The sequence below is a fragment of the Plectropomus leopardus genome, chromosome 23 (assembly GCF_008729295.1).
Source record: "Plectropomus leopardus isolate mb chromosome 23, YSFRI_Pleo_2.0, whole genome shotgun sequence".
Lineage (NCBI taxonomy): Eukaryota > Metazoa > Chordata > Actinopteri > Perciformes > Serranidae > Plectropomus > Plectropomus leopardus.
Window position 1 is genome coordinate 16,357,264 of NC_056485.1, and position 15,433 is coordinate 16,372,696.

Sequence of the window (15,433 nt, forward strand, 5' to 3'; positions counted from 1 at the left end):
GGGTGGCAACATCGCCAAGTTGCTGGGGTTGCATTGCCATTGCAGGTGGGACAATACAATAAAATTTAAAAAACGGCTATAAAGACAATGATTTAGAGTATTTTACTATTCTGAAATATTTATCATTTTGCTGATATTCTACAACACAAAATTTTGGACCTTGGGGCATCTGAGCGTATTTCAAAATTTCATTTTAACCTCTCAACAAATAGTTAACATGTAATAACTAATTATAAATCATGATTATGACAGATTTGTCACTTTTGTTTGCTTAGTTATGTTTAAAGCTGCATTATTTGACATTTTGGCCACTAGGGGGCAAAAAAAAGGAGCCGTAAACAAAAGGCATGGTCACCTCTGAACCCTTATAAAACCTTGATTTCACTATAATACATCCATGTTTCTCACAGACGCATTTCGCAAGTACTGAAACCTTTGAACTGTAAGCACATATGTGCGATTTCTTTCAAAAACATGGGGAAATGGGCAAGGAATTTGTTGATTTCGAAATTTATTTTCAAAAAAGCTAGGGAAAAATAATTTTCAGTATTATCATAATTACATTTTTTAAAAATATGAATGAATGGAGAGTGGCATGCTCAGTGTGTTGAGTTAATAGCTGGAAAACAAATGTTTGGTGAAATGTTTGAAAAAAACGGAGCCAAAAAGAACCAGCTTACCTAGACGTGGTCGAGCGGTCTCAACAGACGCTCTCGAATCAGAGAGGGAAAAAAAGAAAAGAAAAGTAGAAAAAGTAGAGTGGCCTTTGCCAAGGTGTTGTGAACACCGACACTGTGCTATAAGGTGGCCAAAACCAAAATGTGAATGGCCCTATTTAGAGCAAGTGTTTAGTTTGTCAATTCTGGGCTTTTGTAGAAAAATTGTGATGCAACATGTCCATTTCTGTAGGCATTGAAAACATAATGATTATTACTTTTATTTTTTATTTTATTTTTATTATTATTTCTTATTATGCCCCTAAATTCTACACACTGAACCTTTAAGTTCATAGAGATTTACTGGACAACAGAAAGTCCAGTCGTCACTCTCTTCCAAGTTCTGTTTCGATGTTTTGATGAGTGTAACATCTGTTTCTTTACCTGCCACGAATGCTCCACGAGGCTCAGAAATACTGGAAATCTGGGTGTAAATTACCTGTTTGTTTGTCACTATGAGCAGAAACCCCTTGTACATTAAATTTAGTCATTTGACTCGCCAGTAATTGATTGGCACAGATTTAAAATCACTAAATTTTAACACCTATATGAGATGCCAAAGAGGCTTACTGCAGCACTTCATGTTGTTTCGTCCTTTAATTTCACCACTCGTTTGTATTTCTGGTGTATGTTTGAGCAGCGTGGCCTTGACGCTTCCTTGAGGAGACCGCAGCTGAGTCTGGGCATCTTTCCAGTTTGCAATCGACCACAGCAGAGAGTGGTGGGCATGAAAACCTTCAAACATAAAGGTAAAGTGCATTTAATTTGTGGTGTGGTTAATAGACCTTTCTGAACACGCCTGCTTTAAGACAGGGAACAGTGACAGTTTAATGGACCGTTCATTTCAGCATTTATTATTAAATTTAAAGTGGAAAAATTGGACTATGCAAAGACACTCGAGGCAGACGGCAGTGTTGTGGATAGCAGATGAAACTATGATCAGGGGCACGAAAACCATGAGGAAACAACAAACTTCCCCACGAAAGAAAAACCATTATTGGAAGAACAAAAGCACCTCTAAATAAAGACGCAGTCAGGGGATATCCAGGCTGTGCAGCACAGGCTGTTTGTTTGTGAGCCAGAGTTGATAACTGAGTGACCTTGAAGCCGCAGTTAAAGTCTGAAATCGACACTCTGTACCAAGGCCTCAGCAAACAGTCAATAACAGTGTCAATACTGCTCCATCTGTGCGTAAAAATACGGATATTTAAAGTCGTGTGTGTGGTTGTGTTCATCATACATGAGAAAATTTGCCTTAACTGTTCCTTAACCCTTTGAAACCTGAGCAAATTGGTTTGATTTCTTGCAAAATCATGAGAAGGCAAGGAGCACTTATCATGACATGGCCCAAAAATCTAAAAAATAGCAAGAATTTTTTTTTTAAATGTACCCCCTACCCCCAAAAAAGTGAAAATAGTGTGATAATAATTTTTTAAAAAAAGATTTAAATTATTATATGTATCTATCAATTATAATTTTATTACAATACTTATGAAAACAGTTTTCTGGATTTTTAAAAAAAAAAATTTTTTTCCCCCTTTTCATTAAAAAAAATAATGAATTTTATATCATTTTCTTTTCCCCTTTTCCTAATTTCTTGCAATTTGTTGGACATTTCTTGCCAAAGTGCACATACACTTGACCCCACTATACACCAGTAGAGTTCAGTGATTGAAGAAGTTTTTCCGCTTTTTGAAAACCTAAAAGATGTAGGGTTTTGGTGAAATATTAGGGGCTGTAGCCAAACCCCCCCACTCTGCCTCTGTGCCCAAGTATTTACTGTAGACTGTACACAAGTATGACTCCATAATTTAACACTCATCAGGGGGTCAGTCTCATGCTTGAGTGCATTCTGCTGCTAATATTTTACCTTCACTAAATTAAATTTTAAATCCAGGAGTCAGGACACTTCAGTGGAGTATTTCTTCACACCGTGATGTTGCAGTCCTGCAGTGTTGCAACAAGCCGACCCACTGACCCCGTTATCCCTTCGGATGAATGTTTCATCTTTACACAAACACTCCGAGAGCTCGGTCACAAAGTGCTACATATTACCACAGCAGGGAGAAAGTCTGTACAAAGGAGAGGAAAACACAAACCCTCTTGTTGTCAGTATGTGCTGTTATGTTACCACTAAAGCTGCAGGGTTTTCTGCAGGTCATCAGGAAAACCAGGTGGTCAAACCCCAGCACCCTGCTGCACCAGCTGAACGTTTACCTCAATCATAAGTCCGACTGTAAAGGTTAAAGTAAATGTTGACTTGAAATGTTTTGGTAAGACACAGTTTTTAACTCGTAGGCTGCAATAAGACTGTTACAAACACCAACGTGACCCTTAAATCCTTAGCTTAAACAAACAGTAACCTAAATCTTTTTCAGTAGATTAAACCCAGACTCTGTGATATTCTCAAAACTCCTGTACCTGCTTAAAATGAAGATAGCTCTTCAAATACACAACACATTTCTCCAATCAGACACATACAGGAAGCAGCATGATTTCTGAATGTTAATATTTCAATATGCAGTGTTTAATCTAAATAAAAAGGTTACGTTTTTGGATAAGAAACCACTTGCTTTGCACTTTTTGGAATCAAAGAGAAAAAAACAGAAGTAGAGTCAAAGTTTCATCTTCAGAGGTGCACAGGAAAGAGGAAACTACTGTTTGTTATATTGCTTGCACCACTTTTAGTTTTAAGAAAAACTTTATTATGAAAGTGATGTGTCTCGGCTTTTGTCTGTGCCGGGGATACACAGTACACAATACAGCTGTGTTACAGTACGTCACAGCTAAAAAATGAATTTGTCCAGTCAAATCCAGGGAAAATGCAAGTTTTTGTGCTTTTAATAAACATAAGGTGCCAGAGTGCATAAAACAGCATCAAAATAGAGTTTGTTTATTAAAAAAAAGTGCCAGTGGAGGATCCCCTGCAGCTGAACAGAGTTCCTAGCTGAGCCCCAAATGTCCAAAAATCCCAGAAACTTCCTAAAATCAGAGGAGTGTCCTAAAGTCCTTGAGATGTCCTAAAATCCTAGAAGCATACTAAAACTCTAGAAATGTGCTACAATCTCTCAAACATCCTTAAATCCTAAAAACATTTTAAAATCCAAGAAATGTCCCAAAATCCTAGAAATTCCCCCAAATCCTAGAAACATGCTAAATTCATAAAAGCATCCTAAAATCCTACAAACATTTTAAAATCCAAGAAATGTCTTAAAATCTTAGAATTGTCCCAAACATGCAAAAATCCTAGAAACATCCTAACATGCTGGAAACATATCTGCCGTCATTTATTTGTGCAATAATGAGAGAAAAAAGAAAAAAAATGAGATTGCTGAAATGCAATTTAAAGTAAGTTTTTTACCTTTCTTGCAGTATTTTTGTTTCGGTATCAGTCTGCCACGTAGCCACATTGATGAGTGCAGCGTGTGCATGTTTGTTATGAGTGAAACTGTGATAGCGAAATATTACGTGGAGGTAAAATGAGTTTAAAATAATGCAATCATGGCTCAAAATGTAACCTTGTTTGAAGTTTTGATGTTTTAGAGGAGCGGTTATTACAAAAATACACACTTGAGACAAAATACAGAATGATAGAAAAGTTCTTAACTTTTTTGTGCAGTGAAAACATACAGACATCATCGCTGTGTAGTGCAAGAAATGATCAGGTTAAAAACTATATTATTGTTCATCTGTAAAACTTATTCAATGCTTCAAGTGGATTTTAGTTCTCAGCACAAAGTACTTGAATTCTGGGTGTCTCTTCCTGACTGCAGTATAGTCAGAGGCAGCGCAAAAAAAAATATATATTCAAACTAAATTATATGTTTTAACAGCTTTTAACAATAAGTTAAAAAATAATGCAGCATCTTTTAGGGAGAAACAGATCTTTGATCACAAAGCCTCTTTGATAAGAGAGGAGAGTCTTCTGAAAGCCTGAGGAGATAATGAGGAGAGATTAGAGTCATTACAGAGAGAGACAAAGTGTGTGTGTGTGTGTGTGTGTGTGTGTGTGTACCTCATCTATCTGCTCCGGTGTAGAGAGAGAAAAGGCCGCTCTGACGTAGGGACAGGGTTCACTGCTGTTGATCATGAAGACACCTCCGGGAACCAGCAGCACCTTTTAGCACAAAAACAAACAAACAGACTCTTTTTATTTCATATTTTCAGTATTTTTTTTATCATGTTTTTACACAGCTGATCTTTTCATGCATCTGAGGGCAGACTGAGAGAATGAAACATTGATTCAATGTCTTTGTTTTTTTTTATGAGCAGTTTTTGTGTCTTGAACTTATTATAAAGCCAGACAGGTCTGTCAAATTTTATTTTTGGGACAAAACAAAATAAAACCACACTGGCCAAAAATAGTCCTTCACATATAATAGCTTTCACACTTTGGTTTTATATACATGAATGGTTTGATTTCTTAAAAACAACTTTAGCTTGGTCAGAAATGTTCAGCAAATTGCAAGAAATGAATACATTTTTAAAGTTGTTTTTTTAAGCTCCTAGCTAACTTTAAAGTAAATCAAGAGAACTATATTTATTATTCATCAAAATAAAATATTTAAAATTATGTTTAAATAATTATCATAATTTTTCAGGTCATATCATTTTCTTTTTAATTTTATTTTTTTTTACTTTCCCATTTTTGTTTTTTGTTGTTATGTTTGTTGCTAATTTTCAAGTACTTTATACTAATTTCTTGCTAATTTCTGTGTCATTTCTTCCTGAGTTGCTCATTGCCTTCTACCCATGTTTCTGCGCAGGTTTCAAAGGCTCAAAATCCAAAAAGCCAACATGTTTCCACCACTGCTGGTTTTTGTCAGGGCTTTAAAAACACACAACATAGGTATAGTTCCACACCCTCAATGTAGCTTACATTTAAACTGATACTGATCTTTTTTTAGGTGAAATAAGTAAAATACGTTTTTTTTGTTGCCTCCGTCCACAGCAGCACATCGCGTAGCTTCCATGTCGGACTGTTTCTCCAAACTGAAGGCGTGCCGACATCTTCTGAAGGTAATGCACTTAACATCACAACACTTTAACATCAGAAACCTCATAGGAATCACAGGAAATCTGAAGAGTCATTGTCTCTGTTAGCAGAGGAGACAGACGCTGGATTATTATTATTATCTGCTGTGTGGATGTTTGAAACATCCTGGAAACCTTGTGTGCAGACCTTGGAAAAGCCTGGTTGTGCCCACTCATGTTTATACGCCGCTAATCAGCTATTTGCTAGCAGGGCTTTTCAAATGCTTTGTGTGTGTGTGTGTGTGTGTGTGTGTGTGTGTGGGAGGGAAAACACTCAGTTGCTAAACCCACTCACAGAGCGCACAATGGCTGCTTCACATGCACCATCCTACACGCTATTCACACACAAAAACCTGCCTGCCCCTGGTGCAAAATATCTGCTCACAAACAGAGACGCAGAGCGGGAGAAAAGCACTGCAGTGCATTCTGGGTACCCGTTATTAGCATAACAGAGTCCAGTAGGTGTGTGTGTGTGTGTGCTTTAACCTTGGGTGGAAAGGGTTAATTGGGTTTTGTTTCATAATGGATCACAAAAAGAGATTAATGTGTGAGGATTTAAACGGAGATACAAAAAGTTGCGTTCTGACCTCTTTCTCCAAGGCTTTCTCCATAATGAGCTGCTGGGTGTCGGCTATGCCCTTCAGTTTGATCCACAGGAACATGCCCGCTGAGGGGCTGTGCCACTCTGCTACATCTGCACACACACACACACACACACACACACACACACATTAGAGGGAACAAAGAAAAGCCTACGTGTGTGCTTCTGTATTCACTTTGTCAAATATCTCTAAAAATACTTAGAAATATCACTAAATCTAAACCACACACCATCTGTGAAAGTAGTTTACACTTTCTCACATGTCATTTTTGTTGTGACAAGTGACTTAAAGTAACATGCAGTTCCTCGATTCGTCACTAGGCGGTGGCACCAAGACAATGGTACTAATGTGACACAGAAAACTACTAATGTGCAGTTTTTCCAACAGAAAATGATCTGAACAGCTAATTTCACTCTGCTATGTCTGTCTCAATGTTTCTTTTTGTTCACACACCTCCGTACTCTAACAGGTGAAACAAATACAAAATACAACTTGCCTTCAAGGAGCTAAGAGTCTGTGTTATATCAGTATAAATAAAATAACTTTTCCACAGCTTTCAGTCACATGACATGACTTAAAAGTCTTTAATTGTAGTAATTTTCCATTAGCAGTTACACAATTTTAAGACAAACTCGCACACACTATCTAACTAGTCAGTGTAACTTTAAAATTCCTGTTCAGGGTTAATAAAGAATTTAATTTTTGTCTATTTTTTTAATTTCAGTAAAATAATTTTAAAAGATGCAAAGGTTAGTATAGTGAGTAAAAGCTAAAACTAGGTGTGAAAACAAAAACTGCCTCAAACGATATTTTGCAAAACTAAGTAAAATAAAAAAAAAATATGCAGAAAATGTCTTTAGTTTTAGTCTTTGTTAACTTCTTGTTAACTTCTAAAATATCCTTCATATTATAATGAAAAATATAATATAATAATATGTGTGATATAATAAAACTTAAACTGACAGTGATGAAAACTAAACATTTTTAAATAATAAAAATTATATTATAAAAAGCAAAAAACACTCTGGAAACTAACTTTAACTAAACTGAAAACAAAAATTAAAAAACAAAATAATAAAAAAATAAAAAAACCCACTATAATAACTCTGAACCCTGTTGAATTTACTGGTTAGCTAATAAAATGTATGTTTAAAATCAGTTTGTCTCGTCAAAATGCAAATTTGCAGTATATTAAACTCAAAAAGCAACAAAATGCTTTGCTGTTTTTATACGATTAAAAACTTAAAATTGACCTTTTGTAATACATCGGTAATGCTCTGTGTTTCTTTTTTGTTGTTACAAACCTTTGAGCCACTTGTCTGCAGAGCTAATCATGGCGTCACGTTGTTTCCTGTAAAACTCGATCACCCTGCGAGAGGAAGTAAAACTGTGTCACGCGTCTCTGCAGGCATTCAAATGTGCATGTAAATGGATCAAATTGTTTTTCTTAACCAGTCAAACCAGTCAGCATCAGTGCAGCAACATTGTGGGTAGAGATGTACCCGTCTATGTGTTGGAGGAAACCCTCTTGGTTCCAGCTGTGCAACAGCTGAGACACCATGAGCTGAAAGGAAGCAGGTTACATAATGTGAGCTGAACTCAAAGCAGTTAATCCACCTTCACATGTGTATTTGTATGATTACGACAGTGCAGCAGGAGCGTGACACGCCCTCTAACTTTCACCATAGAGCCTTAAAATCAGTGATACTCCTCTTATGGCCCACGGACCAAATCTGGCCCCCAACAAAGAGCCGGGTGGCCCCCCAACCATTTTCTAATTCCCAATAAAAATAAAGTGATTCACACTGGGAATTGTATTTATACTTTTAGTATACATAAGGTGCCAGAGTGCAAAAAAACAGCATAAAAATAGAGCGTGTTTATTTAAAAAAAAGTGCCAGTGGAGGATCCCCTGCACCCCCGACAGAGGTTTTGAGAGGTCCGACAGAGTGCGAATTCTAGAAATATTCTAAAACCCTTGAAATGTGTGCAAATTCAAGGAATGTCCAAAAATCCTGAAAATGTGTGCAAATTTAAGGAATGTCCAAAAATCCTGGAAATGTGCTAAAATCCTAAAAATGTCTTAAAATACTTGAAATGTCCTTAAATCCTAGAAACATCCTAAAATCTTAGAAACATGTATAGGGCTCCTGTGACTGGCCCCTGACCTACTGTCATTTTGCAAAAGTGGCCCCAAGCCAAGAAAGTTGAGCACCCCTGCTTTACGTATTAGTTTTTGTCCTGTTCATGTTTCTAATTTTAAATCTTGCAAACGTTTTAGTCCAGATTAAAAGGGCAGAGGCGAGGATTGAATCAGAGAGAGCAGAGATTTTTTTTGGCAGATCCTAATTAATCTCCCTCTTCTTTCATATTAAAACCTCCTCTGCAGCTGCTGCGGATCCAGACGCACCACAACGCCTTGTTTGGCTTCGGTCAGACTGCATTTTCCAATTTTATGTTGAGGTTTTTTTATGCCATGATGAAGAAAAATATCAAAAAAATTATCCAACCAATGCCAGCTATTTCAAAGGTCATTTCTGAGATAGAAGACCGTTTTAATGTAATAAATGTGAATAAATAAATGACCACACACAGCTGAAAGCAGGAATCTGTTTGCAGATAAACCAGTAATGTGAAGTGTTGACTGAGCAGGGTGTGTTGGTGTAAATTTAAGGTTTCATTCACCTGTGTGAAGGTACTTGTGTGCATTGTGGAGGCCTGGATGTGAAGCACCACTCTGTCTACCAGCGGTTTGGGCCCGGTTACAAAACCTATCCTCAGTCTGAAACACAGAGAAGGACAAGTGGTCAGAGACGTTAACATGCCGGTGCAGCTCTGCACAATGTGGCTCTGCATATGTGGCGTTGTATCACGGAGAAAAACATTTTAGAAAATATTCAGAGTAAAGTAAGAATTAAAAAAAGTGCACATTGTTTTAATCTGTGCCTCACGACTAAGCCTCAAATTAAACAAAGCTGTTATGATTATGACAAACATCTGATTTTTATGACCTGGATCTGGAAAAATGTGAGCGTGATCTTAGAGTTAGCTGCTAAATGAAGTAAATGTCAAAGGACATTTTGAACATTCAAATTTTGTCTGAAATGTCATATGTATGCTGCACTATTAAAGGGATAGTTTGGATTTTTTTGAAGTGGGGTTGCAAAAAGTACTTGAAAGATGACGGTCAGTGCGCCCCCAGTTTAGAGAAGCAGACAGGAGTACTGACACAGAAGCTAAGGAATTATTTCTGTGGACGGGGTCAGCAACAAAATATATATTTTAGCAACCTAAAAGAAAAAAAAAAGCTAATGTTCAGGTCTTTACAGTGACCTTGTCCTGTGAGATTTTAAAATTCTATATTTTGACTCATAATCTAAACTTTTAAAATAACAAATTAATTCAGTTTTCTTAACAGAAATGAGTGAAATGCTGAAATATAGGCCAACTTTATATTTATTTTTAAAGTTTTCTTACAGCTCTGATAATCAGGAAAGCCTTGTGACCCCCCCGTGAATCTTTGGTGACCCCTTGTGGGGTCTGGACCCCATGTTGGGAAGCAGTGATTTTCACTGACTATGGATTAGTACCTCATACAAACCCACCTCAAAAGATCTGAACTATCCCTTTAGGATTTCCCTTCACTGCAGCTAATGTGCAAAACCTAAAACAGTCCCCTAACGCAAGTATCTTAAAATCAATGGACGGGGGTGTCCACATACTTTTTGCATTTAGTTTATTTTGGCTCCAAAGATGTTTTTAAACCCTCAGATGTGGGCAGTGAAGACTACAATAGCAAACTACACCTCACTATAAACTGTAAAAGAAACACACCCTGTTTGCACGTCAGGTCCTGACTCATTAAAGGAAAAACACTGAGCTGTCGAGGGCGAGGCAGAGATCCAGGTGCACCAGACTAAACACGCAAACACAGAATCACACACTCACCCTGAAGACAGGATCTTAGAGAAGGAGTCTGTCCTGATGATCCTCCCGTCAACGTCCATGGACAGAAACGTGGGAGCCCACGGCTGCAAAATAAACAAAATATGTTTCTGATTATTCAACTTGAAAGTGCTCAGATCAGACTGTTAATTAACAAATGAGACAAAATGAACCATTTTATCTTTTTAAACAGTGTAAGAGCACTAATACCACACTGTGAAAATGCTGTTAAAAGTCCAACATTGAAAATGTTAAGAAAAGTATAAGTAATAGAATCAGGAAAACTCACTTAAAGTACGACAAGTAAAAGTACCCAATGCAGAAAATTAAAATTAAAAAAAAAAAGAAGAATCCAAAAACACCACAAAAATTCAAAATTATGAAAAAAAAAGTGTTCGTTTTGGTTGCATAAAAATGCTAACACACACTGTAAAAATGTATAATGTAAAAGCCCTGCATTGAAAAATACGTAATATCAGGAAAATATACTCAAAGTATAAGAAAAAATACCTCATGCAGGAAATTCTAAAAAAAACAAACAAAAAAACCCTCCAAACAAACAACAACAAAACAAACAAAAAACCCTCCAAAAATTCAAATGTATTGGAGACTTAAATCAGTTAGTTGATTAATATATACAAAAATCTTTTTTTATTAATTAGCTAGTAACATAAGCGATCAGATAAATGTAATGAAGTAAAAAGTACAATATTTCCCTCTCAGATGTAATGTATTAAAAGTATAAAATGGGAAGAAAAGTACCTCAAATTTTTACTTTGTTACATTCCAGCACTGCTTTAAATTGCAAGGACAGTAAAGTTACTTTATTTGACGGACGGCCAGGATGACTGAACTCTTTTGTACCTTGTCAAACTGCAGGAAGTAGTACGGGTCGTCCTCGATGATGAGCATGTCGTACTGCCTGGCCAGCTGTTTAAACAGACGATTAACAGAGTGAATCTGCAGAGAAATCAGCTTCACAGCGAGCTCTCGTTGGCAGAATCAGCGCTTCACTGACTCCTTTAAAAGGGATTCATAAATCCTCCGCTGTGTGACTTTGCAGGGGGGAGACAAACCTCGTACACCTCCTGCTTCCTCTGAGCCGTCATGGAGGCGCCGGTGGGGTTTCCTCCGTTGGGGATGGTGTAGAGGATCTTGGGAGCGGTGCTGCCGGGTTTGTGGACGTCCGAGGGGTCCCACCGAGACAAAACCTCCTTCAGGGCTGCAGGTATCATGCCGTGCTGATCGCTGGCAACGTTGATTAAGTTGCAACCGAGCGGCTGAAGCTGCAGAGGAAAACAAGAGAAAGTTAGAGGGTCACAGAAGCTGAAGTTACTGGATTTGTATTCTGTTATAAAGAAAGTGCTCTTACTGCTGCCAGTGTGCCTGAATACGTGGGTGCATCCAGCAGGACGTTGTCTCCAGGGTTGACCAGCATCTCAAAGACCTAAAACCCCAAAATATGTCACTTCAAGCAGTTCTAAAATCAGGAAACTGCACGCTGATAAATATTGCTAAGTGAGCTTTTGAGCTCTTAAAGGGACAGACTACACATTTTTCCTCTTCATTTAAAAAAATTAAAAAAGGTGTTGTAACTTCCTGAAATTGCGTTTTTAGCATAAACGACCCAAACTGGGGTAAATATAGAATTTGTTGTGACAATTTCAGTTGTGTATTAATACACATTTTGTTTTTAACGATGGATATCTGTGGCAAAATTGCAATTTTATCATATAGCCAATTCTCATTAGCAGGGTTAATACATTTTCGGTTTTGGTCTTGTCATAAAATGAGTTGATATTGAGAAAAATATCAAATATATAAAACTCTTAAAGGAGAAGTCCACTGCCGAAACTGAACCAGATATTTTCCCTCTTGCCTGCAGTGCTGTTTTTAAATCTGGATAGTTTTGATTTGAATTGTTGGCGATATCGGCCGTAAACTAGATGGCAGGCGTTGTGGTGCTCAAAATGCCAAAAAATACATTTTAAAAAACTCAACAGCAATGTCTCCTCATAGAAATAATGACATGGTTACTCAAGATAATCCACAGACCATGTTGTGAGCATGTTTCAGGAATGATTTTCTTTCTACCGAATTACATCGGCACACCGTATCACTGTGTAGAAGTACATGTGCATCTACTCACGGATGACAGGCTTATGACATCTGGTTCTATTATACTGGAGAGAAGCCAGACATCTCTACGGCCGATATCTCCAAAACTCTGCAACTCACACCAAAATTTCCTCCTGATAAAAAGCACTACAAGTAAGAGGAAACATAGTTTGATTTTGGGGTGAACTGTCCCTTTAAAAACAGAGCATTCAGGACACAGACGTCTCTACGTGACCCTTGCAGACCCTCTAACAGCTGGCTGCACAAACAGCAGATTGACCGTGAACAGCAGCTGCTGGTGTCAGTACCTTACAGAGCCCCTCCTGGCTCCCCGTGGTCACACACATTTCCATCGGGGTCGGTGGATTGTGGAGGTTCTTCTGCAGGTTCTTCATCCACGTCAGCAGCTCCGGTATTCTCCGAAATAATCGTAAAGAGACTTTTTAAAGACGTAATACACACTAAGTTCACACTGTAATAGTCTGTGGTTATCTACGTAAGTACAGTACATTTCTGTTTTTCTGCTCTTTGTCAGTCAAACAGAGAAGTAATTTTATGAGTATTAGAGTATCCAGTATTCACTCAATTATAGATGCTGTTGTTAGGTAGATTTTCTAAGAAATATATCAGAAAAAGAAACATATACTACATATACTGCATAAAGAAACAGAAACAAGTGGTCTGAAAAACACCCAAGCAGAGAGCTCTGAGCGCCAACACAAAATACTACAAACTTGGGCATGTAGATGTAGTATGTATGTAGTCTGTATGAATTTTCCTTGGTATATATACCTTTTATTAATTTATTAGAGGGTAGCAACAGTTGAGGGGGGTGACAGGAAATAAGGGCCAGCCGGATAGGAATTTGTGACGTGCTGCTCACGGTTGTTGTCCTAATCCCTGAGCTCCACATATAAACTATCTATTATCACTTGATCTAAAAAATATGAGAATCTACAGCTGCAGTAAAATTCACTGCAAAACGATGAATTTTGCATGCTGTTGCACAGTATTTTGCTGTAATTCAAAGCAAAGTCTTTGCTCAAGTTCTGGAAAATCTTGTAGATGTGACAGTTTACAAAACACAATTTTGCACACTTTAAATACATATTTCTATTTCATATTTTTTTTAAATTATTTTCACACTTTTATCTCTACTAACAAACCACAATTTATCAGTCAAGTGTTTGTGATTCTGTTTCTGATTCCTGTCTTGATCTCTCACCCGTTAGAAGCAGAGTACTGCAGAGCCCTCTTCATCGCCGCCTCATCGAAGGTGACCGTCTGTCCGTTTTTCACCTGGATGGATGCTGACTGGAAGGGGAAGGTGTTGGGGTTGGGCGCTCCTCCGGCCAAAGAAATCAGAGACGGAGGTGAGCGCTGCTGCAGCTCGGCTTCATACAGGAGGAGACAAAAGATGAGGAGCAGAATCTACTCTGGGCGCAACTTTAAGTATAACTTCAGTACTGTGTAATTATAAAACAACATACATGTTCAAATACTTAAACATCTGTGATAAGATGATAATGTTGTAATGGATCAGATGTATAGATCTGCTAAACATTTAAGCTAAAACAAGGCAAATAATTTTTTTTAGGCATTTAGTTTTCCCACTTTATATATAATTGTATTTTTGCATCAATCATTGCTCGTTTCAGCTGTAATTCTCACAACCAGCGTGCACGTTTATTATTATTATTATTAGTTAATTTTGTATTATTATTGTTATATATCAATAAAAAATGGCCTGGAGGTGCCTTACTATCTTATCTTGAGTCCCTGCATCAAAATCTGGTTTTAAGTATTTTATAATTTCAGCTAATATTGTGGTAACAAGTTGCATATTTACAAATGAATGTGTTAAGATTGAGGTATTTACACTACTGATTAATGTGCCAATCATTTTCAGAATGAATCAATTGATGTTTTATCTTTAAAATGTGAGAAAATAGTGTCAATCACTTTTTCCTAAGTCTTCAAATTGCATTATTCAATCAGCAATGCAAAGCTCAAAGATCTTCAGTTCACTGTCACTGAAGACGAAAAATTTCAGAAAATTATTTCAACTGAGGTGCTGACACGAGAGAATCTTTGGTATTTTAGCTTGAGGAGTGACATAAACCACACAAAAAAACAAAAAGGAGAGAAAGACAGAAAATACTCACTGAGTATCCTGATGGGGGAGGGCTTTCTGGCTGCGCTGACAGCTGTCAGAAACCGAGCGTAGTTCATGATTCCTGCAAAAATCAGAAACTTCAGTTTCCCCACGTGTTTATTTATTAATGTTAAACTTCCGTGTGTTGCTTAAACGCTGGAAACAGCGCGCGGGGGGGTCTGGTTTGTGTTAACTGTGGTTTATGTTTAATAACAAGCCTGTAACTTATTACAGGGATCCTATATGACAAGACAGCTTCACATAAAATTATTCTCATTTTTAACATGCTTACAGACAGATTAGTTTTAGTTCACATCAATCACCCCTCTGTATTTATCAGAGCACCAGCGTAACGTTAAATTAATAAATCAAAATTAGACTTTGTCACGAGCGGGGAAACGCCGGGACATTATGTTGCAGGTGTACATGAAATATAACCGAATAATTTCGATAAATGTAACGGTATTCACAGTTTTAACTCGGCCACGTTCGGCTGTGTAACTCACCTTGCGTATCTTGGCTGGCCGCCCCGGGGGCTTCTGGTCAATGTATTCCTTGATCCACTCAGATCTCAGTCGTAATCTGGCGTGTTGGTGAAGTGAACTACATTACCCAAGATTTAAAACAAAAACACATCTCCGCGTAAATTCAGCGAAATTTTTGATATTTTCTCTTTTAGGTCGATGCCACGTAACTTGTTTAACGAATTCAAAATAATGGAAAAAGGTTGTAAATCTTTGCCAATTCTGGTGCCTCACTCGCCGGTTAGGCTTCGTTTTTCCTCCGCTAGATGGCGGTAAACTGTAACCGAGGGATTATAGCTGACCGGAAATGACGCGGCGGGCACTTCCGTGTTGTTCAGT

At 37.6% G+C, this 15,433-nt stretch overlaps 1 protein-coding gene across 1 annotated transcript; it reads right to left on the reverse strand.

The window, feature by feature from the left end:
- Positions 1–4,299: 4,299 nt before the first annotated feature.
- On the reverse strand, positions 4,300–15,340 carry aadat (aminoadipate aminotransferase). Its single transcript, XM_042512224.1, has 14 exons — positions 15,077–15,340; positions 14,581–14,652; positions 13,641–13,809; positions 12,724–12,832; positions 11,670–11,744; positions 11,374–11,583; positions 11,162–11,227; positions 10,301–10,383; positions 9,038–9,134; positions 7,855–7,916; positions 7,657–7,721; positions 6,338–6,444; positions 4,732–4,833; positions 4,300–4,649 (listed from the first exon to the last, which is right to left on the reverse strand). Exons 2-14 carry the CDS (start codon positions 14,645–14,647, stop codon positions 4,608–4,610), a joined length of 1,254 nt encoding a protein of 417 aa, XP_042368158.1. The 5' UTR covers positions 14,648–14,652; positions 15,077–15,340; the 3' UTR covers positions 4,300–4,607.
- Positions 15,341–15,433: the final 93 nt, after the last annotated feature.

What these genes read in the sequence shown, in the direction of transcription:
- aadat (XM_042512224.1), bottom strand. Translation starts at nt 14,647, where the DNA reads ATGAACTACGCTCGGTTTCTGACAGCTGTCAGCGCAGCCAGAAAGCCC. An exon ending in ACACAAGTACCTTCACACAG is followed by an intron (nt 7,917 to 9,037) that starts GTGAATGAAACC and finishes GCTTCCTTTCAG; the next exon opens with CTCATGGTGTCTCAGCTGTT. An exon ending in TGCAGACAAGTGGCTCAAAG is followed by an intron (nt 6,445 to 7,656) that starts GTTTGTAACAAC and finishes GTGTGTGTGCAG; the next exon opens with ATGTAGCAGAGTGGCACAGC.